Below are 23,420 nucleotides of genomic sequence, written 5' to 3'. Positions count from 1 at the left end.
CTTGTTAAAAGCAAAGTAAGCATGTGAACCCAGGTCAAAGTAACATCAAAACTATATTAGTTAAAATAGTTAAAAACTATTTTAACTATGCTTCTTCCCATCAAACAAAGGGAGCCCCTCCCAAGTTAATGGCATTCCCACAACAAGACTTGCTTGGTGTTTGCTGCCTAACTGACGTCCTACTGGGCGCTACAAAGGAGCTTACAGAGGGTGCACGCTGACATTTTGACTTGAGTTGATTAACAAGGATCTATACTAATCTGGCTGGTGACAAGTTGTCATAGAAAGAAGCCTGTGCTGACAAATATAGAAAATGTGGGGAATTCCCTGGCAGTCAGTGGTTAGCACTTGGTGCTTTCTCTGCCAGAGCCCAGGTTCAATCCCTGGTCAGGGAACTAAGATCCCGCAAGCCACACTGTGTGACCAAAAAATAAAATAAAACCTTCTAAAAAAGAAAATGTGATTTTAGCCACATTCTGACTGCGTGAATTGAGGCTATATCACACGAGAGAATTTTTTAACATCACTCTTGGCTGCTAGAAGTACTGATCTGCTTCCTCTCATTTCTGAGAGAACAATGAAATTGTACAACCAGATCATGATTCTGATTGGGCCATTGTAAAAGCAGATTAAAAAAAAAACACAGTTTTTGGATTAGCCCGTACAGAATACAGTCTTACAGTTTTGAAATTTTAATAAAAATGCATGTTTAAGAACCATAAAACAATACTAGCAACAGTATGCAGATCCCAAAAAGTCAATTAGTTGAGCGTTATGAGTCAGGAATATTCCTCCTGAAAAACCATTGTCTTTCTAAAAGTGCACCAAAGGAACTACAGACTTCTAGGTTCAGGAACCCTAATAATAATACCTTATGGATAGACAGAAACAGAAAATGCCTTCATGCACATTAGCCAATCTAAGCCTCCTACCAGTGCCTTCAGGTGGGAAGTGAAGAAATCATCCCATTGCACAGATGAAGAAATTAAGGGTCAGGAAGAGGGAGTGATTTTCCCAGGCACAGAGTTAGTTATGTGGTAAAGCTTAAGTTCTTATGTAGCTCATTCTGCTACTCTACACTTCCAGGCGTTCTTTCAAAAACATATTCTTTTTTTTTTTTAACATGTTTATTGGAGTATAATTGCTTTACAATGGTGTGTTAGTTTCTGCTTTGTAACAAAGTGAATCAGCTATACGTATACATATATCCCCATATCTCCTCCCTCTTGCGGCTCCCTTCGGCTGCTTCCCACTAGCTGGCTATTTTACGTTTGGTAGTGTGTGCCAGGCACTCAAGGCAAGGAGAACACGGTTCCTGTCCTCACCGTCTAGGAGGCAGGCATGAAAATAAATAACTGCAGTTCAACGCCATGTATTCTAAATCCCGAGCATGACGATACCACAAACTCTCCTGCAGGTGAAGAAGATGGGGGGTATTGCTAACTCTGTGCCACAGCTCTTTTCAGGAATGTTTTATTCCCATAGTCTTGGGACTTGAAAAGAAAATGTGGGTAAGCAAGGAGGAAAGCATGAAACATTTCCAGAATAATATGCTTGGGTTTCTCAAAATCCCATAGGACTAAACACCATAAAATAAGAGAAGGGCAAAAGTAAGCTGCAAATTAATATTTAGGCATCAGGTTTAACTGGGTTTAGCAGGAATTTTACTTCAAGCTGGCATGGTGGAGGTGTTATATCTTTGCAAATAAAATTTTGCAGTGGTTGGTGGCAGGGAAAGGAAGCTGGCTATAGGAAGACTGGCAAACAAGCAGAGAGAGAAAATGGAAGGTCGTGTTTTTGCTCCACCACTATAGCCCTCAGATGGGTTGGAGGATTCTGCAGGACTAATACTCTTAATGAAAGCTCATTTAAGCTCAAAGATGATTGACAGTGTATCCATGAGGTACCAGACAACACGACAATTCAAACAGCCAAACAACATGCTTTTAAAAACAGGGGAAAAATCCATCAAATTAGTTTCAGTGCTAAGGGGATAGATTGCCTTTTACAAACATTATCTGAGTTTGCTGTTCAGTAATTTTCTCTCCAGATAAAGACAATGAAATCAATGAATTCATTGATCCCTCCTGTGTAATCTTCAATGTAGATTTACTTTCATATTCCTTTTGTGGTCTATTTATGGAGCCTGGAATTTTAAACATCAAAAATAGAAATAAACCTCTTTCTTTTTTTTTAGCAAATTCATCTATTACAGAAGCTGAGTATTAATAGAGGAGATTACAAAAAGGGATTGGCCTAAAGGTGATCTAATCCCTGTAATGTACTATTTTTTTCATCAAGGCTACATGGACACATAGAAGGTATTTCTAGTGATGTTTTATTGGGGGAAATTCTGTAAAAGTTGCTGGTGTTTCAGTTGTTATTTTTTAAGAACCCCAAGCAGGTGCTATGGTTATAAGACAGCAGCTTCAATGATATAGGCTTTTACAGGTAAATATTTTACAACTGCCTAAACCTATTAAGCATATTCAACTACTCATTCAGAAATGGTACAGAGAATAGAATTTAATTCCAGCTATGTATTTCCTATGTCCTCTGGTGGCACCTTTATCAAATATAGGTAGGCATTCAATTTAGGAGCAAGTACCTAGTAAGTCATTAAAATGAACGAAAGTAGACTAAACTAATGAGAAAAAGCATTCAAGCAGTAAGGGACATGAAAATCCAGTGTCTTAGTTCTTTCTTTCTTGCCTTGAGGGAAGACATCTTGTGAACTTCCATTGTCATCTAACACCCCTGTCACCTTCACCCAAACACAGGTCCTATGCAGGCAGTTTAGGGAAGGGACATTGAAATTGGGACTCCTGATGGCTAGTTCACATACTAGCCATGTGAACTTGTTCAAAATTAGTTCAGCTTTCTGGAGCTCTGTCTCTTCATCTGAAAAATAAGGCAGATGGGCTCAGTGACTTTGAAGATTATGGTTCTCCCAACTGCTGGTGGGAGCTTTGGCCATGTGCTCAAATATTCCCTTTGTTCCAGCCACTTCCCAAGGAGAAGGGTATGGTAGTGGAGAGGAGGGGAGGGGACTTAGAGGCAACTAGGCAATCCTGACCGATGCCGAAACAGCTGTCTCAAGGAGCAGGACCACACTCGGGAATTTCCATGGGGTGGAATGACCCTGTCAACTATAAAGTTAATAACCACAGTCACATCAGAAGTGTGCACCAGCCTCTTCAGCCACACTCCTAAAAAAAAAAAAAAAATGAACATCAAGGACAGCCAGGAGCTGATCAACGAGAGGCTGGTGGCCAATCTCAAACCACCCCTAGTTCATGTACAAAGTAAAGAGTGAGCCGCTGTATGGATACTTCAGGGCAAATCGACCTGTCCTCTCTGGCCCACTTCAACCTGACCACCTCCCCAAACCCCTCTTGAAAGAAAAAGGGGGACAAAACAATAAAGATATGGTCTTGACTGAGCCCCAGGCTTACCCACATCACCTTGATCACTTGAGAGGGATTTACTTGACTCCTCTGAAATTTTCATACTACCTTGTTCTCTGCTTTCCATAGACTACATCCCAAGAGGCTGCTTATTTCCAGAATCCTGTCGTCTGTCTCAAAAAAAAAAAGATCTTTACCATGGTCACAACTATAGTATTAACTAGTCCATGGCCATGAATTATTCTGGAGCATCCTGGGACAGAGGACACTATAGTTCTTCCCTAGAGTCATTCAAATCTGTATCTTTCTAGATATCCTTTAACAACCTGAAAAAGATGTCTTAACTCACCTAGTAATATGTTGTAGTCACTCTACTGTCGTGCTCAGTGCAGTGATTCTCCACAACTGGAATAAATGGCATAATGTATACAAAAGTACTTTGTGACCAGCAAGGCTCTAAACATATATAAACATGATTTACACTATAAGTAATACACACATATATGCTCAGCTGAAGTACTTATAAACCTGCATATCTATTTATAGTACCTGTATGCAGATTAACCACTATATGCTTGTACCTCTGTCAGTACAGCTTTCCTTATGTGCTAGCATTCACTGGATTAGGTAAATCTTTTAAATCACCTTTTCTATTTTGAGTTGAAATTATGTAAAACTGATCTTCCTCAGTAGACTTCCCCTGGAGATACTAGTTTGGGATTAATTTTTGACTCAGAATTCAGAACTTCCTAAGAAGATTCTAAAATCCACCAACCAAAAAAAAAAAAAAAAAAGCTATTGGGAAGCTATTGGAAAACCAATTCCAATTTATGCACTCAGTTTCAAAAGCCATAGTAGATACGAAATATTCTGCAGTAAGGAAGAGGGAAGGAGATTTCATGAGGTTCTACCTATGACTTATTGAAGGAAGGAATGTTTATGCTTATAAGACAATCTCTGAAACAGCCCCACTGTTGACTAGTATTTCCCGCATTGCAAGCTTGACACTTAACTCTTAGAAAGAGCTCTGAATCACTTTTCCCCTGCCTGGGGTGAATAGGTACTGATTTAGCCACATTTTCAAGCACCTATTTTGGGAAGAGCTGGGTGGGGTTAAAATGCCACATAGGCTATGGGACACAGAAATGTCAGTTGATGGCCAGGTTGATGGAGCTTGATACACTTTGGTTTTCATTACCATGGTATACAACCAACTTAACAGGCTCTCTCTGCCAACCAGTACAGGATTTATTTCTGTGATATTTACAAATGTGGGGAAACCTGTTGGAAGTGTTTCTAGCTGGCAAGACTTTTTGTTTATTTTATTTTAGGATGTAAGCTATAGATAAGGATATATGACGATATACCCTTACTACTGAGAAGAAATTTATTATTTCAATCTGAGCCCTATTTATGCAGACTATTGTGGAACTGCTGTTTGGTTTTCAGACAGGTTTGCTCCAGGAACATTTGGTGCTAGACTATTTAGAAAACACTTATTTTAAAGCATTAGTCAATTAAATGTATTATTTAAGCAATCATTACTTTTAAAAATTTAGATTAAATGTTTGAAAATGTAAAAATTGCCTCCAAAGATTTCTCCTGAATTAGTTCTTCCTAAAGGTCAGAATTATATTGGCTACATTTCCAAAGGGGGGTAAGGTTGGGGAGGGATTGCTTCTGTTTAAATTAACGGTCAATCCATATGTCAACAAAATCCAAATAGTAAAGGTCAGTCCTAATGATGGCCGTGAGCAATTTCCGTAATTAGGTTTTCATGATCTGTGACCCGCTAAGTGTCCTTTGAGTAATGTGTGGAGGTGTACTTTTTATTTTATTTTATTTTATTTTATTTATTTATTTTTTGCGGTACGCGGGCCTCTCACTGTTGTGGCCTCTCCCGTTGCGGAGCACAGGCTCCGGACGCGCAGGCTCAGCGGCCATGGCTCACGGCCCCAGCAGCTCCGCGGCATGTGGGATCTTCCCCGACCGGGGCACGAACCCGTGTCCCCTGCATCGGCAGGCGGACTCTCAACCACTGCGCCACCAGGGAAGCCCAAGGAGGTGCACTTTTTAAAAGAGAGTAGGGAAATATTTTCATGGGCTCTAGATTATCTTGTTTTTGTTTGTTCTAAGACACTTCAAGTACTTTTAAGACTGTGAGCTGTACTCCCACCTTCTGTAACTCTGCAAGACTTCTCCCTTGTGAGTCAAAAGAAAGAGAAATTCCTATTTAGCCCCTTAGACTCAAGTCGCCATGCTTTTACACAGCCCTTAGAAAATATCACTGCTGCCAAATCTTTCTATGGATAGAAAATCAAACCCAAAGAAACTAAGACTTTAAAATGTTAAGTGACTTCCCAAAGGGCGTGAAATAAAAGGCTCAATGGATTCATATTGGCTTCCTCCATCCTACAAGCTGCTTTCCTTAAAACTCACCAATTCTAGGGCGTTGAAGTATGTTGATCTTTTCTGATTGTTCTGTGAAGGAGGTCTTTTACTATGAAAGTTAGCTTCAAAAGGTAATGTTTTTATACTATATTCTTTATTTTCTTAGCTAGTTTGAAGAAAGGGAACTGTAATTTCCCCAAAACTAGACATGCACTATTGCAATGAAACAAAACACTTGTGATCCAAGACAGCTTTCCATTATTAAATTATTAAGAAGGCACCCTCGTAGATAGTTAATTTGTTTTGCTGTGTATGATGTTTTTTCCTTTGGATATACTCTGCTTAAATACAAATGCCCTATGGATTCTTTCAGTGTTTCTTTCTGCTTTAGTTTCAGTTTTCTTACTTCCTATTACAGTACTCTCACCTGAACTTCCTGAAATTTGATAAAATTTTAACCATTTTATTTATTAATCTGTTCATTCAGTCCTTTCCCAGATATTATTACTTGTAGTATTAATCTGATTTTTTTCACTGTTTTTCTCTGTGTTCATATTTTATTGAGTTGTGTTTTATCACATTTTCATCATTTTTATAGTTAGTAACAATCTTATATTTTGTTAATATATTTTTCTGAAGCACTTTAACAACATTTTGGTTCAGATCTACATGAAGTAAAACTCAGTTATGCCATTCTCTGATGTAATAATTGGCAATAGAATTTGTTTGAAAAGGAGACCAGAAGCTTTCCTAATTCACTGGTAAAAGAGTAATGAGTGGTTGGACATTGAAACTGAGCCAACAAATAAGTTACGGGTTATTTATGCCCCTAAATTCTTCTTTAAAAAATTTGAAGAACTTAAATGCTGAAAATATTACCTCCCTATTGAGGCTATGGATAACTAATAGATGGCTGTTTTAAGCTTAAATATTGATGTTTTTATGCTGGTAGCACAATTCTATTTACGCCCCCAAAATCATCATCTCTAAATAGAGATTAGAAAAATCAGAAAGGTCTCGAAAGTAACATTGTCCTCTCTGACAGTCATCTGTTACACGCTAACCAGCAGACTTGTTCTATTTAAGGACCAAAAACGTATAAAACTGATAGTGTGTTGTCAAAAAGACAAAATGCACACTTGGTTAAATGTTTCACCTTTAAACCAATTGTTCTAATATATTAGAGTTACTGCCTCAGAGTGTGGATTCTGAGGAATCTTGATATTCTGAAAACCTAATGCAGGCACTTAAAACTTGCCTTGAGCAAGTCCATAGAGATATCCTGCCATTAATTCAAAGCGAATCCCCTAAGAATTTCCCTTTCACACTAGTAGTATAAACTAAACAGAGAATTGAGCAGTTCTCTAGATCCTTAAGGCAAGTGATAAATTAAAAATTCATTAATCATTTTGATTGAGGCTGAGATATAGTATTATAAGAAGAATACTTCCAAGTTTAAAAAAAAAATCCCTTATGGAGGAAAATGAATAGGGGGTATAGTTCACCAAGAAGAAACCGTCCTTTCTCGTGAAGAAAAAAAAAAAAAAGGAGGGGGAGGAGAAAGAATTAGGGACTTCAGATGCAGCCCCCTCTAGTGCTATATATAGCTTTGAGTCTCAGCTTTCTCGCCTTGATACAGTTGGGCCACGGGTGCTCTTGGTAATAACACTGAAAGCAGCAGTTTTTAAAGATATACTCAACTTTCCCCGCTCCCAGGATGTGGGATTCTAATGAAACCACCCGTGCAATCCGTGTCTGAGACACTGTAGCCTTTGGAGAGCGCCATTTGCTGAAATGTCTAGTGAGAGCTAAAATAAGCCCCTTTGGTGGAAAAAACCCGCTGAGTGGTTGAAATCAGAGCTGCAGAAGGTCACTTGCTATTTTAGTAGCTGCAAGCTGGTCCACATTTTATAACATTACAGTTATAAACAAGAAATTGTCACCTTACTTGTCAGTTTACTTACTTTTCACCAAAATAAGCAGATGTAGCCTTTTTTCTACATAGTACTAGGCAATTTAGATGACTTCTTTCCAGACTTTGCTTTTCTATATGAATTAATACTTAACAAAATTTATTTTTCATATATTTCTTTAATTACTTCAAAATATTATTTTTACACAATTAATTTACACAAAATATTATTAATATTTACACATATCATGCACATCTCAACCACCTGTAAATACCTTAAGGAGGGACTTCCTTCCTACTTCTTTGATTTATTCCACAGATCACAGTGATGATTGATGAATCACAGTGTGGGGAGGGAGCCAAAGTTGCAGAGAGAGACAGGAGACCCAACTAATTTCTGGAATTATTTAGATACAGTCCATTTGGAAATGAAGGAAGGAGGTTAGTTCCAGCCCCAGGGTTCTACAATTTTTGCTCACACTATTGAGAATTACCATCAATTTTATTCTAGTTTTCCCTTCAAAAATTTAATTTCTCTCTTCTTATTGCCTGTCATAAGTGGATTTAAGACTACCCCTAAAGCTTCTAGGGAAGTGTAACAATTTTAACAATATTTTCCAATATTTTTCATCAAAAATGATAAAGTATATTTGCCTATAGCAATTATTTTTTAAACCTCTTTATTGAGATATAATCGACATACAAAAATCTGTCTGTATTTAATGTCTACAACTTAATGGGTTTGGAGATAAGTATACACTCATGAAACCATCACCACAACCTATGCCAAAAACATATCTCTATATCAATTATTTTAAAGATTTCTAGGATTATTCTTTCATTTGAATCACATGTTGTCATTTCTATCTCATAAAGTTACTTAATACATGAAGTTACAAATTCTGTTAATTAGTTATAAGGCTTGGGCTCCAATAAGCCTTCCTTCAAGAATAGTATAAGGGTCAAAGTCTAAAAATAAAACAGCAATTTTATGGGGAAAAAAAGAGATGCAAGACAAAGTGAGAGCAGGATATTTTTCATGAAATTAACAAATAGAAAATGAGGATCATGGACTTACTCTTAACCTATAATTACACACCCAGTTTTCCCTTGCCAGCATCAGTGTTTACATTTCCCCTCATCATGACTGAAAAGGAATGACTGGACTGAGCATATAAAATTGTTCTTCTCATTCCTTGTTGTTGTTTTATTAACTATCAAGCAGCCCACATACTCTTAGTGAAATGGACAAAGCTCTGTCTCACTGATACATACGGAATCTTAACTACTGAGAAGATAATAGCTGCATTTTCAGGTCCACTTAAGAAATCTCTAGCCTCATCCCTGGTCTCAGGAAAAGGAGAGTGTAGAGTCCATGGGCGTCACCTCTGAAGGTGGTAGAATCTCCCATCATTCAGTCATTATTCAGCCATATTTCTGTTGCACCCATTATCCCAGCACAGTGCGTGCTGACTCCTTCTTCAACATGTGCTTTCTGCAGCCCAAGCTGGTTAAAGGATCCGAAACTGGGCTCTGAGAAGCAACAGCAATCCAAATCAGGGAAACGGATGAAGGGTGTGCGATTGCCCAGAAAGATTCCAGATCCCCTGCTCTTTTACCTCAGTCTTTTTGTCTGGACTTTCTCATGTGGTTGGTCCCTAGAGATGACAGCGTTTACTATTACCTTTTCTATTTTTCCAGGCAAGGACTCTTGAAAGTTCCTTTGGCTCCCAGCAGGAACTCTGCATACTGTATTCATTGTCTCTCCCTTTTGTCCCTTCTTTTTAAATCCTTCTCCCCTTTTCACAACTGCAGACTCTCAGTCCAAGCAGACCATCTCCTCTGATGTTCATGCATCTTTCTAATCGACAGAATGAGCCTTCAGGCCTCGCTCCCGAGGGACCAAGTCTAGCTTTACCGTGTGGTTTATTGACCCCATCCCCACCCCCGGCCTGAGCCTTGAGAGGGTCAAGCCGGTTTTTGCACGTGGCTCACCTTTGCACTGCAGACCCGTGAAAGGAAGTGGAGAAGGATCGCTCCTGCTACTGCTGCGGCTGTGTCTTAGCTTTCATTGATATATGTCATGTCAAAAAGAGATTTGCCTTTTACTTCTCGCACCACAAGGGTATGGGAAATAATTGCCCATGTTTAATGTTAAAGCCATCATGAGTGCTTAGGCTTTAAGATCATCAAACAAAGGGTCAGTCTTAGCTTTCTAAAATCCTTTGTCAAATAAAGCAGAAAACGAGGGGACGAATGGATGGATGGATATTTTCAACATTATCTTTACTAACTCAACATTGGCTGAGTACCTACTATATTTAATTCTCTCTCTCTCTCTCTCTCTCTCACACACACACACACACACACACACACACACACACACACACACATACCCTGCTGGTCCTATGCATCCTCCTTCAGAATTGTCCTGAATCTAGCCTCTCCACTCTGACTCTGTCATTCTCACCTGTTCTAGAAGCTCCTCATATCTTGTCTGTATTTTTCACGACAGCCTGATTAATCTCACTTACTCCTTAATGCCATCTCATCTTCTTTGCCATGGCCAGTATCACCCTTTTAAAACAAAAAACTGACCATGTCACTCTCCTGCTTCGCGGCTTCCACTAGCTCTTAATCGCCTACAAGGTAAAATCCAAACTCCATGGCCATGCTTATGCAGCTGTTCCATCTCCAGTCACAGTGTCTATCCCTAGTCTCTTTGTCCCCATCTCTTCAATGCACTCTGTATTGCAAACACTACAGACTTTTTGCTGGGAAAGACAGAGCTGATTTCAACGCCATTTGTTAGCTCTGTAAAAATGGGTCTAAAGTCACTCACCCTTTCTGAACCTCATTTTTTTCCTCAAAGGGAAATTGTTTGTAAAAGGTAAGGATTGTAAAGATGTACAGTTTAATGTCAGCAGTTATCTAGCTCAGAGCTAGTTTTCTCTGTGCCTTTCCATCATCCCCTCTACCTGATGTCCGTCTTTCTCTTCATGTGACAAATTTCCTGCTCAGACCCAGGTCAACAGGTATCTTCTCTGTGGATAGTTTTCTGCCTCCCTCTGACTGAGTTAGTTACTTTCTTCTTTGGGCTTCCACAATAACTCAGGGCATTTGTTACGTCATGATATGACATGATATTATTATAAGATCCTGTTAAAAAAAGAAAATGTCCTTTTTTAAACTCTGTACCTTAACTTGGTATATAATAGCTTCTCAAAAAGTATTTGTGAACATGTGAATGAATATATGAAGGCACTGTGCTGGGTTCTGCAGTCCATCTCTTGAAGAACTCACTATCTTGAAGGGTATAGAAACATCCATTCAAATAAGCACAGTGGGAGTCTGACTGGAATAAAGGTTCAGCTGGGGGGTGGAATTAAAGTGTAATGGCAGCTGGCCCTTCTACGTGGGACACTGGGAAGCAGGGAAACCTTCTCGAGGAATGGCCATCTGAGCTGAGTCCTAAAGCATCCATGTGGATTTAACTTTCAATTTTGCTTAATCTGCCCACATGTTTATTATGCCCACTCCTCATACCCCAAAGAACCCTAAACTTTGGTGGCAGAAGGCCAGGGAATTCTTAAACCTTGGCCAGCAATTTTCAGGAGATATTGTAAAGGAACAGATAAAAAGTTTTTCATAGTGCAATTTTGAGTGCAATTATAATTTTGCTTATAAACCCTGAAGCCTGTAAATTACTGACAAATCGGTATATCTTTGAAAATGAAAACAGACTACACCAAGAAGATAAATGTTTGAAAACTATAGAGCCATAAAAATCTTATGTTTTCATTATATACCTACTGAGGAATAGATATGTTCTTTTAAGAGTCTAAGTAATTAGACTGCCCAAATGAAATTGAAAAATGATGAACCATGACATACCAATCTATTTTAATATGATGTATAGAATATTTCCTGCCCTTTTTTACAACATAGGAGGACGTTCAATAAATTTTTGAATATAGGATTTTTTAAAGAAAGGATTTTTATAGCATGATAAGCAATGAAAGTCTAGAAATGCTCAATGCTGAATCCAATAGAGCATAGCCATAATCATAAGTTAGCATTTTGTAGCATCTTCTACATCCATCAGTTTATAGTTCTGATTGAACAACTTTAATAAATATCGAAATATCTTCCTTCAGTAGCACTGATTCCAAAATTAAATAGCTCCGTTTCATCTCCATTGGGTGGTCAGATTCCTTCCCTGATGAAAAACTATGTAGAATGTCCTAATAATGACAATCGTGACTACCATTTATTCAGTGTTTACAATGTTCCAGGCAATGGATATACGAGATTTTTTTATTTCGAAGGTGCATTAGAAGCTTAAGCTTACATTTTTTATTCTCTACGTTACTAAAACTCAATTTATTTCACTCCATATACACCAGAAGCTTAGCAAGGTAAAAAAAGAAAACGGTACCTGAGTACTGCTTTGAGAATTATCCTGGAGAAATGAAATATTGCTATTTAGAAAGAACAGAAATTGCATTTAAAATGGCACCACCTGAAACACAAGAAAAACTCCATTTCTATATGAGCCAAGAACAGTTACCAGGCAGAAAATTTGGTCATCTTCATTCTACTCATATCCCACTTACAGAATTCCTAAGTACAGAATTCCAAGATGTCACCTTCACATGTTCAAATAGCAGAGGGGGGATTATGAGGGGACCTTCTGCCAGCTCTATCCAACTTCGGGGGACTCCCTGCAGGTTGTTAAGGAGAGCTCTTATGTCTGGTTCTATTACTCAACTTCCATACCTCGAAACCCCAAATAATCGATATTTAAGATACAATACTAAATACAACCCATTTGGAATAAATGGCCCCCCAAAATTGATTGTATTTATTTCTACATTTTTTAATGAATAAAACCATTTCCTCTTTTTTAACTTTTTCAGGGAAAAATTTTATCTTATGAAAAATTTGAAAGAAGAATATAAGGGCCCTCATGACCCAGCTTCAAAATTATCACCTCATGAGTCCATATCATTTCATCTCCCTCTCACAGTATTTATGGAAGATATCTACGTGGTTCCAAAGTAACATCTACAAAAATAATACCATCAGAGAAGTCTGGCTTCTATCCCTGTGCCCCCATTCTCTTCTCTTTCCACTATAGAAAACTATTTTTTTAGATTATTGTTTAATCCTCCCTTTTTAAAATATACGCAAAACATTTATATTTCAATTCCTCCTTTCTGAGATAAACACTGGGGATCTAGTGATTTTCCAAATATTTTAAAGTTTTTGGAGTTTACACTGACTGTTACGGTGTGACAAGTGTTACAAGACTGTGAGTGGACTTTCAGGCCAAAAATCAAGAAACATGGTACATGGTAATTTGTATTTATTTAAAAAATAAATATCTATTTGAACACTTTACAACATTAAGACCCCAGTTTTGTGACCAAAATGAGGAGGAAAAGGCAGTTAATTTTGATAAAAAGACTGAAAATTGAAAAAAAGCAGTAAAGAGTTTGGAGATTTTTAAATAGATAGTAATGTTAAAGACATGCTCATACAATTGGAGTATCTCCAAAAGGCATTCCTACAGGAAACACATTAACAGCAGGTTTCTTTCCGCAGAGTGGGATTTTATTCACAAACCCTCAAACTGATATTCTTTCTCATAGATCGAATTGCGCAGAACATCATTAAGTCCCATCTGGAGACATGTCAGTACACCATGGAGGAGCTACACCAGCTGGCATGGCAGATCCACACATATGAAGAAATTAAAGCGTATCAAAGCAAGGTACTCTGGGAAACTACAGGAAAGTTTTTCTGTGATTTCTCTGTTTCTGGCTTTTTCAACCTCTGCACTGTTGACATTTCAGACTGGACGATTCTTTGCTGTAAGGACTGTCCTGCACGTTGTAGGATGTTTAGCATCATCCTTGGCCTCTACCCACTAGGTGCCAGTAGCATCCCCTCACCCGTAGTTGTGACAACCCAAATGTCTCCAGATGTTGCCAAATGTTCCCTGGGGGGCAAAACGACCCCGATTGAAAACCACTGCCCTATTTGAGTGACTGGGGAGACTGTGCCCACATCAGACTGTGATTTTAGGACATCTCATAGTGGTTTCTTGCAGCCAGGCAAGGAATAGGAGCAATTGAAAAAGTCATAGCAGGAATAATAGCTGCAAACTTACACTACAAAGATATGCAACAAAGCATTCTGAATGTTTCTTCTTGCCCTACATGTTTAAAAAGGACCAGAGGAAAAAGGGACAACTCACCCTACATTTTTACTGTTATTATTATTATTTTGATTATTTTTGTGTCCATTAGAGAAGGCTTTAAGAGAAGAAATTTGTTGCTGTTTTTGTTGTTGACTCACATAAATTTTCTACAGGATTGAGATCCACAATCACAAAACCTACTGGTAAATGAAATTTTAATAAAATATATAAATGTGTCTATATATAAATATATGACTACAACATACTGATTTTTCTCCAGTGGAATAATTAAATCTTACCACTTTTATATAAATAAGGAGACAAAAGCATAGGTATTGTTATGGTCAATAAAAAACAGAATTAACACATAACTTGGATTTATGTTTCCCATTCCAAAGAAAATAACCCAAGGATCAAAATACATTTCCGGAGTTCTATATTACTTAAGAGAGTGATTTGATTTGATGTCTTTTCCCTTGAATTTTTTTTTTTTTTTTTTTTTTTTTTTTGCGGTACACAGGCCTCTCACTGCTGTGGCCTCTCCCGTTGCGGAGCACAGGCTCCGGACGCGCAGGCTCCGGATGCGCAGGCTCGGCGGCCATGGCTCTCGGGCCCAGCCGCTCCGCGGCATGTGGGATCTTCCCGGACCGGGGCACGAACCCGCGTCGCCTGCATCGGCAGGCGGACTCTCAACCACTGCGCCACCAGGGAAGCCCCCTTGAATTTTTTTTGTACCAAAAAGCAGTCTCCATAAGTTCTGGGAAAAGAACACAACATAAAAATATTACAGACTTAGTGTCTGTCAGGTACACGTGGAAATAATTTTTTGGAAGCCTGTGAATGAAATTGCTATTCCTCAGTGTAAGAGTTTGACTTTACAAAATAGACTAAGAGCTTGAGTTTGTTTAGGTGAGGAGGAGGCAAAAGAATAAAGAAACTATAAATGCCTATCTTTTTGTACTATTGCAATATTTCCATTATTTTAGCCTCATTACTTTGATAATTGTGGTGTATCAAGGTTCAAAGAGGTCAAAGCAATATCTTAGAAAATATTGCCTCTCTTCTAAAGGTGGGTAAATTCCTACCATGGACCCCAAGTGACAGGTAAGCGCCAGTTAGGGCAACCTTGAGTATTTCACTGAGTCTCCAAGTTGTTCTTTGCTCCATGTACATTCTGTGTTTTCTCTCTTGAAGTCCAGGGAAGCACTGTGGCAGCAATGTGCCATCCAGATCACTCACGCCATCCAATATGTGGTAGAGTTTGCAAAGCGAATAACAGGCTTCATGGAACTCTGTCAAAATGATCAAATCCTACTTCTGAAGTCAGGTAAGCAAGAAAATTCATGGGGGGCGTATTTTAGACCCGGAGGTGGTTGACCCTTAGCTTGCTGTTAGTTCTAGAAAATCCTCCATCCGACGTGTAGCTCATTTTTACCACCCACGCTGTCAGCCAACTCCCAAAGGAAACTCTCAATAATAAAAATGCCCTGATAGTCATTCAGTTCCCCTTTGAAGTCAAATACAATTTTGCTTATTGAAAGTGGAGCTATTAATTGTGGAGGTTGAGATACCCAGCTTGACAGGCAGTGCTAGTAATTAGCGTGTCAAGGTGGCTGAATTGCTGAGCTGGCTCTAAAATGTACTACTTGCCTTCTGTTGGGGGGAAAAAAATCCAGGCTAGCTGAGCTCTGCCTCTGTGGTCATTTCCAGTCATTTTAATGAGGATAGCCTGCAGCCAGAATACACCGGGAGAAACTCACTCTGCTCTAATCCTTCCTCCCACTTCTCCCTCACACTCTCTGACACACACACACTGTCACTTAGGAAGCAACTCAGGAAACTTTGCACATGATTGACTTTGCAGCTGCCATTATCCAAACAGGAAAAAAAATGTATTTGTCTTTTTTGGCCCCCTTTGAAAATAGAAAATAAGAACCACTATGGTGTTCATGTGAACCTTCATGGTCCTGGGCTATAGCAAATAATAATAACATAATTTATATATATGCAATAACATATATATATATATGTTTATGTTTACCTGTGACATCTCTTTTAATCTCGTGTGTTCAGTAATTATTTCCATCGTATAGAAGAGGAAGCAAAGATTCAGGGAAGTGAAGGGCTGTGTTCAATACCACATAGCCAGTATCTGGCAAAGCTGGCTTATTTTTTTAAAATTAATTTTTATTGGAGTATAGTTGCTTTACAATGTTGTGTTAGTCTCTACTGTACAAAAAGAGGTGTGGAGAAAAGCTGCCTTTTGAACTTGAGCCGAACAAAAGAATTATTCTAAGTTGGTGCTGCTTCGTTACCAAATGATTAAGGTTGGTGCAAATCTTGACTCAAACATGAACCTGCTGTATTAGCTGCTGGATAAAAACAATCCCAAAACTTAGTTCACACAACGATAATCATTTATTTTGCTTCCAAAGCTACAGGTTGAGCGGGGCTTAGCAAGGGACGGCTTGTGGCGTTCCCTGAGGCAGCCTGACTGCGGGCAGGAGGACCCACTTGCGCACTGGCTCGTGTTCACAGCTGGCAGTTCGTGCTGGTTGACAGCCCGGAGTTCAGACAAGGCTTTGGGCTCAGGGGGGCCTCAGTTCCTACCCTGCACAGACTGCTTGGACGTTCTCACAGCATGGTGGCTAGGTTTCGAAAGTTAGCATTTCAAGAGAGCAAGGCAGAAGCGTGTAGCGTTTTTCTGACTTAGCTTCAGAAGTCCCATAGGGTTACTTCCACTGCACCTGTTAGTCAAGGCAGTCATGTAGGCCCACCTGGGTTTAAGGGTAGGAGACATGGAATGTAGAAGAATGTAAGGGGTCAAGGGACGTGCCTTCCATATTGTAGATAGTGAATAAATGGTACCTATTATTGTTTTTCTCAGAAAAGCATTATTTCAATTAATATTTGCAGATTCCTTCTTATGCGTAAGCCTCTATGCTAAGGTGACATATGAGGGAAAGCAGATACATCAGCAGAACAAAGAAATAAAACACAGACATAAATATACATGGCAGCATTAAGAAAAGGCACCAGGGGTACAGTTGGGTACAACATGGGTGTAGCCAAACCATCTATATGATGTTCTCATGCAAATTTCTGACTTCTGAGCCTGGGTGTCACCTTCCAACACACTGTGGGGCAAAAGCCTATTTCTCCAAAATGTGGAGAAACTTACTTTGCAGTGCTCGCTCAGGATGTCAGTAAATGTTCAGAGGGAAAAACAAAGGTAGTGAACTAATTCATTTAATAAATATTTATTAAGCACCCACTATGTGCCAGGGACTCTTCTAGGTGATGGAGATATAACAGTGAATACAATAACCACAGTTGCCTATGGCTGCAGACGAAGGTCCTGGCACCACTGGGCTAACAGAGAACTCAGAAATGCTAGGTCCATCAGGGTTGAACAAACTCCTTCATGTTGGGACTTCAACAGCCTTTGACCTATGAATGTTGCTTATAACTCCCTGGAGTGGATAATGTTCAGCCTTTTGCCAAAACTTATTTGACCAAGAAACCCTCATTTCAAAGATACCAGGACATAAATGGTACCCTCAAGATACATCCTGAAGGTGTCCCTATTGAAGTCATCGTATGCAGAAATATACATGGAGTGTGTTAAAAACTGAAGCAGAAAACAGGTTTCCCCAACAGCAAAACTTCTACAGAAGTTAACAGACTGAACTTGCCTGCTGCAAATCTCCTTTCTGGGCCACTTACGATCACCGGTGAATTCAAGAGTTGAAACTAACTTCATTATCAGTCAAAAACAGGGGGGGAAATGTATGCTTCTGAAGAAAATGTTTTTGCCCTTCATTTTAGTCACCTTTAAAGTGTATTTTATCTTTAATCCCTCACATAGACTTCAAGAGAGCTTTATTTCTAACATAGTTCTTTTTTACCTGGGAAGGACTCTTGAGGTGTTTCTGCATGTGTGTGTCTATGTGTCTATGTGTGTGTTTTAAAGTTTTTTAAAGTCTCTTGACCTATATGCAGTAGTAGCCTCTTTATATACATATACACATTTGAAATTTTTTTCTCATAGGTTGCTTGGAAGTGGTTTTAGTGAGAATGTGCCGTGCCTTCAACCCATTAAACAACACTGTTCTGTTTGAAGGAAAATATGGAGGAATGCAAATGTTCAAGGCCTTAGGTGAGTTCACCTTTGATGATGACACAATTCTATTAACTACCACCAGTTTCTCCACTAAAAGAAATGCCTTGATTCTCTAACATGACTTAGTATCTCATTATTCAATAAGGGCTGGACTAGGGGAGCCTGCAGTGTTTCATCTAACTCCTCTGATTTTACAGTTGTGCCTCCAAATGTAAAAGGAAGGAAAGAAACGTGGACCCTGTTGACACGAACATGCTTCATTCAGAAATCAACAAAAACTGATTGTAAAGAACTGGGATGCATTCTAGGCATTCTTTGTAGGATCAGCTTTTCTTTCACCTTCTAGCTTACTGCTTCACAAAGAATATTATGTAGACCACTGGTGGTCCATGGGTGACCTCTTAAGTGTCTCGTGCAAATTTATAATCATTAGTTAAGATGCTTAAAAGAGGAGCTCTTTCATTTGTTTCGAACCCAGGGTAGTGACTTTCTCCCTGTTAATTCATGAAGTTCTGGGAGCACAGATAGCGTGGCTGCCAACCAGCCCAAAATGATCCCCAGACCGTTCTTGTGGGAGGGCAGGACAGAGCCAGTCTCTGCAAGTGTGTCATTCACATCCAGTCATCAGTGCACGGCATGGATAAGAACGTTAGCAAAGATGGGCTGGTGCCAGGAAAGGTTTTAACAATTGACAGTGCCATTTGTTCCATATCCTGCCCACGGACATCAAAGAAGGCCACTGCCCTTTCACCTTTTGTGCTGTCAGTTGATATGGTAGCCAATGGCAAATCCATCGGGGCCGGCAGTGTTTCCCTCCTGCAGCTGATATACATCCATGGCATCTCCAAGGCTAGATTTTCAAGAAAGGAGGGAAAACCTTGGCAAGCAACTTGGGTATATTTCCAGCTTCATAAAATAAACATTTACCAAGGATCCGTGTAGGGATGAAGCATTATTTTGCCAGAATTCACAATGGCTAAGCAACTGACCTGCGAGTCATTCATTAGAAGGTAAACATAAATGAATGTTTGCTTCTCAATCGAATTTCCAGGAAATTGAAAGTCACTTCATCTCCATTCGCTTAGCCTGAGGCCCCTGGACATCCTACATTGCCAGTGACATCCTATAAGTGCCACTAAGACTGACAGCCCCTTGGCCCATTATACATGTTTTAGGTTTTCTATGAATGCTATGTCTGTGCTAAAGGATCCCCAAATCACTAATTTAAAATTTTTTAGTTGGAGCTAATTTCAAACTTACAAGATTAGATTGGGGTTATATATTCCCAGTTGGGTATTACAATGGGTGCAAACCATTTCTATCTGCCCCTCATTGGTAATGTTGACTTTCATTACCTGGTCAAGATGTTGCCCAATTTTCTCATTCTATAATTACCACTAAATCATTTGTTATGGTCAGGAACTTAGAAATATTTTTTCTGTGTGCCTAGTATGCAACTCCTTGAATAACTTCTTGATTATGGGACTTTTCTTACTATTGTCCCATTCTGTTCAAGTATTTTCATTTAATTTGCCTTCTTTTATAGGTTCTGATGACCTAGTGAATGAAGCATTTGACTTTGCAAAGAATTTGTGTTCCTTGCAGCTGACTGAAGAAGAGATTGCTTTGTTCTCATCTGCTGTTCTGATATCTCCAGGTAGGGAGGTCTGAGGTCCTTACCTTTTTTTAAAAAAAAAAAAAAAAAAACTGTTTTGCTATCTTTAACATGAATTGCATCTACCTAAGCCAAGGTGCTCTGAAGAAACTTTAAAAGAACTATATTTTCTTTAGCAAGCTTGTGATATTTTTGGACAATTCAAAGAAAAGTAGCCTCAGGTTAATTTAAATATCAGTTTTGTCCCAAATGCAAGAGTAGGATGTGTGGTAAGGGTGACTCCAGATTCAGAAAAGCATGATCATTTCTTAACAGATAAATGAAGACAAATAGTGGCCTGAGTTATAACTAAGTTCTATTTTGATTTTAAGAATAAAGGACATAGACAAAAATGTCCAGTTAGGCGAGACTTAGTAGAAATATACCTGAATGAACAAGCCAGCATAGAGACTAAAAAAAAGTAAAACATACATTTTCTCCTCTTTAAATATCTCTTTCGTCGGTTTTTCTATCCAAATTAATGTTGGCGTTCTCACTTCAGGCAAATGCCTCTTCTTTTTTTATGCAATATTAGAAGCTTTAAAAGGAGGTAAGGACAGCAGAGGAAAAAAATGGCTCTTACTAAAGACTGGTAAAGGAAGAATCTCCGATGTGGTGGTAGACATTCTAGGACAGGCTCTGTCACCAGGTATGTGTGTGACCTTAAACATTTGACCCCTCAGAGCCTCAGTTTCCTCACCTGTAAAGTAAGAGGGTTGAGCTTCATAATAATAAACACCTCGTCTAGCTCTGAAATGCAGTAAACAGCAAATAGTTTTCAAAGAAGGTATGGTATGACATTTATAGATCAAATAGCACTATAGCCATTAAAATTCTTTTTAAAAGTATATGCTGGCTTGAAAATGTATGGAATCCTAATAAATGCATGGCTTAACCAGAATGAAAAGTCAGAGTTGCTCATTCAGTCATCTGTTCAGTTAGATTTGGGGGTCAAGGAATAGCAGTTTTATTGACAGTTCTCTATGAAAAGAAAGACACATTCCTGGTCATTTTTATGGTCAAGAGACTCATTCCTTCTATAACCCGTTTATCTCTAGAGACTTGATCTTTTCTTATACCTAACATATTTTTCAGTGAGGCTGGAAGAAATTAATCTTCCCTGTGATGGGCCCTGTTGACATGTCACTCTAGCTATGTCTACCCATAATACGGCCTTTACACTTTGTATCTGTTAGGCTTTATTTACTTATTTTATGGGGATTTTTAAAATCTGCTTCTGTTTTTTATTTAACTACTTTATCAAAAATGGAAATTAGTTATCAACTGGCATATCATTACTAACAGTTTCTTTTGTGGCTCTGTCTAAAATCAAGCTGTTCCTCCAGGCTTTTTCCTTTTTCTTTTCTTTTTTTTTTTTTTTAAACCCTAGAAAGTTTCCCAGACTTGGCAGCACAAAGATAAATGGAAGAAGTGACAAGCAATATTTATTTCTGGTAGCAACCACTTGCCAAATAATCTTCCTCCTACCGTTTTCTCATTGCATTTGATTGCTCCCATTGATTATAGTTCAGGTGAAGATCAGTTCTAAGCCTTTGAGTCCATGATGAAGGAGCTGGTTTCACTCTGGTTCCTGCTTAATCAAAGGAAGCATTACAAAAGTCACTGTCCTCGTAGGTATGCGTGTGACAAGTCAGTAAATTCCCAGCAGCAAATATTTAAGACATGGCATATCAAATCTAAACAATCCATGAAGATAACTGCCCCAGTTGGAAGGCAAGCCTGCTGCTTATGAGTTAGAAATCAGCTGAACTATGAGCCTTTTTCTAGGAAGAAATGCTAAAGCCATCAAACTCCACGGAGTTTGGAAGCATGTTATTTAGCTTATTCTACCCAGTGGGGAATCTTCCAGCCCCGGTCACAGACCCACACTCAGAGGCTTCTGCAACTCCAAGATACCTTGTTTGCCACCCTGGCCTAGTGCCATATTCAAAAAGGGAGGAAAGACAGTATTCCAGCCTGTGTAGCCTCCATCGCATGCCAGACCCCACCCTTCCGCCCAAGTTCTTGCCATAATAGTTACTGTCTATTCAGCTCCAGATAGTTTAGGGAAGGGAGAGGCAGGGGAACTTAATGTATTCTGATTGACAATTGTCACTGAAGGCTTTTGTGCTCACTTACGTAAGGGTTTGCTTAACTGTTGGCTAGACTTGTCCTGGCCCTGTCTAGGATTACAGAATCGAGTTTCTCACCTGACCTGAACTGTGTTCAGAAGGATCATGTCCAAGTTCTTTTCCATGAGTATTTGTTCAGAATTTGGAGACTCTAGGTGTCTCTTCATTGAAGTTTCAACCTTAGGCGTTGACACTGGGCTGAATTTTGTCACCATGGTATAAAGCGTCTAGGAAGAAAGGAAGGACGGAAGCAGGGGACAAAAGAGAGGGAGGGAGGGAGGAAAGAAAAAAGAAAGTGGGAAAGGCTAAAGGAAAGGAGGGATTATCCTATCTATTAAATTCAATATAGAAAAAGAGGACTCAGGATTAAATTTTTTAATTGACTCATGTTGATGCTATATAAATTATAACTTAGCTTATAAAAGGGAAGGGAGATTCTGAATTCCAAAAACACTCCTTTACAATAGGTTTTCTTCACTTCTATAATTCATTTCTTCACAAATCATTAACGTAAACTTTGAAAGAAAATCTAAGCGTATGTCCAGAGAAAGAGTAAGAGATGTAAATTTTCACAGACAATAAGACACATGGAGTTTCTCTGAACCATTGTGTCTTTACCTCCACCCTGATTCTGTATGTCAATGTATTATACATTACTGTCATCATAGAACTGCTTATAAAATATTTGTTCTAGAAAAATAATGACATGTCTTCAGAAGCAATTTGGAACTAACTTGAAATGGGTCTGGTACTCAGCACTTATATGTATGTAGGTGAAATACAACAAAGCTTACGTTCTGTCCGCTCCTTACCCATTCTTTCCCTTTGTCAGACCGAGCCTGGCTGATAGAACCAAGGAAGGTCCAGAAGCTTCAGGAAAAAATTTATTTTGCACTTCAACATGTGATTCAGAAGAATCACCTGGATGATGAGACCTTGGCAAAGGTAGGTCCTCAGACCCAATGTCACTGAAACAGCCCGGTGAGCTGAAGAGGCCTAGTCACATAAAGCAGGGGACATTTCTCAGCAGCAGCAATTTCTGAAGATTACCAAAGGTTGCATAAATTTTGAGGTGCACATTTTAAAAGGGAGACTGGGAAATTATAATAGATTGAAAGGACAGTGACTTTCGTAGGGAAGGACGATACTGATGGATGTGAACCACAGGTAGAGGAAGACAAATCAAAGGACAAATCAAAGACAAATCTTTTGTTTGGAAGAACAAAAGCCTGAAGCAAGGAAACAAGTCCTCAAAAATCATATATGAAGAAAGAGGAGACTTTGCGTCACTTGGGAGTCAGGTCCAGGCAAAAGAATGGGTAGATTTTTATTCAAAATGAGGAAGAACTATAAAGTGACGAGAATTGGGGAACAGAGGGTAGACCACTGTGTGAAGGAGTGAGGTCCCTAATCATTGGTCGTATTCTTATAGATACTGCCTGGTTTCCTTTCAGGTATGTTGTAAATGACAGTCCTACCCAGAATCAAAGATCAGACTGATGTCTTGTAAATCTCCCTTCAACTCTAATCTCTTCAACTCTACTTTAGGATTCTTTCAAAATGAAGTATCTCAGGGGCAAAATGCATGTACCATGC

The 23,420-nt window shown here is 39.0% G+C and overlaps 1 protein-coding gene and 1 long non-coding RNA gene across 2 annotated transcripts in view; one reads left to right on the top strand and one right to left on the bottom strand.

Moving 5' to 3' along the window:
• RORB (RAR related orphan receptor B) overlaps positions 1-23,420 on the top strand; it is a 181,720-nt gene that overhangs the window by 147,650 nt on the left and 10,650 nt on the right. Inside the window, exons 5-9 of the mRNA XM_024738998.1 lie at positions 13,365-13,486; positions 15,110-15,242; positions 17,967-18,074; positions 19,585-19,695; positions 22,657-22,769. Coding sequence (XP_024594766.1) covers positions 13,365-13,486; positions 15,110-15,242; positions 17,967-18,074; positions 19,585-19,695; positions 22,657-22,769 — 587 coding nt within the window. The remainder of the gene's footprint in view (positions 1-13,364; positions 13,487-15,109; positions 15,243-17,966; positions 18,075-19,584; positions 19,696-22,656; positions 22,770-23,420) is intronic.
• Positions 14,621-22,745, bottom strand: LOC112395672 (uncharacterized). Its single transcript, XR_003002420.1, has 3 exons — positions 21,903-22,745; positions 21,181-21,283; positions 14,621-14,672 (listed from the first exon to the last, which is right to left on the bottom strand). It is a non-coding gene; the product is annotated as an uncharacterized LOC112395672 (long non-coding RNA).

This window comes from Neophocaena asiaeorientalis, unplaced genomic scaffold, assembly GCF_003031525.2.
Source record: "Neophocaena asiaeorientalis asiaeorientalis breed wild unplaced genomic scaffold, Neophocaena_asiaeorientalis_V1.1 scaffold249, whole genome shotgun sequence".
Lineage (NCBI taxonomy): Eukaryota > Metazoa > Chordata > Mammalia > Artiodactyla > Phocoenidae > Neophocaena > Neophocaena asiaeorientalis.
The sequence above is the reverse complement of the archived record's forward strand: the minus strand, read 5'-3'. Positions and strand labels throughout refer to the sequence as shown.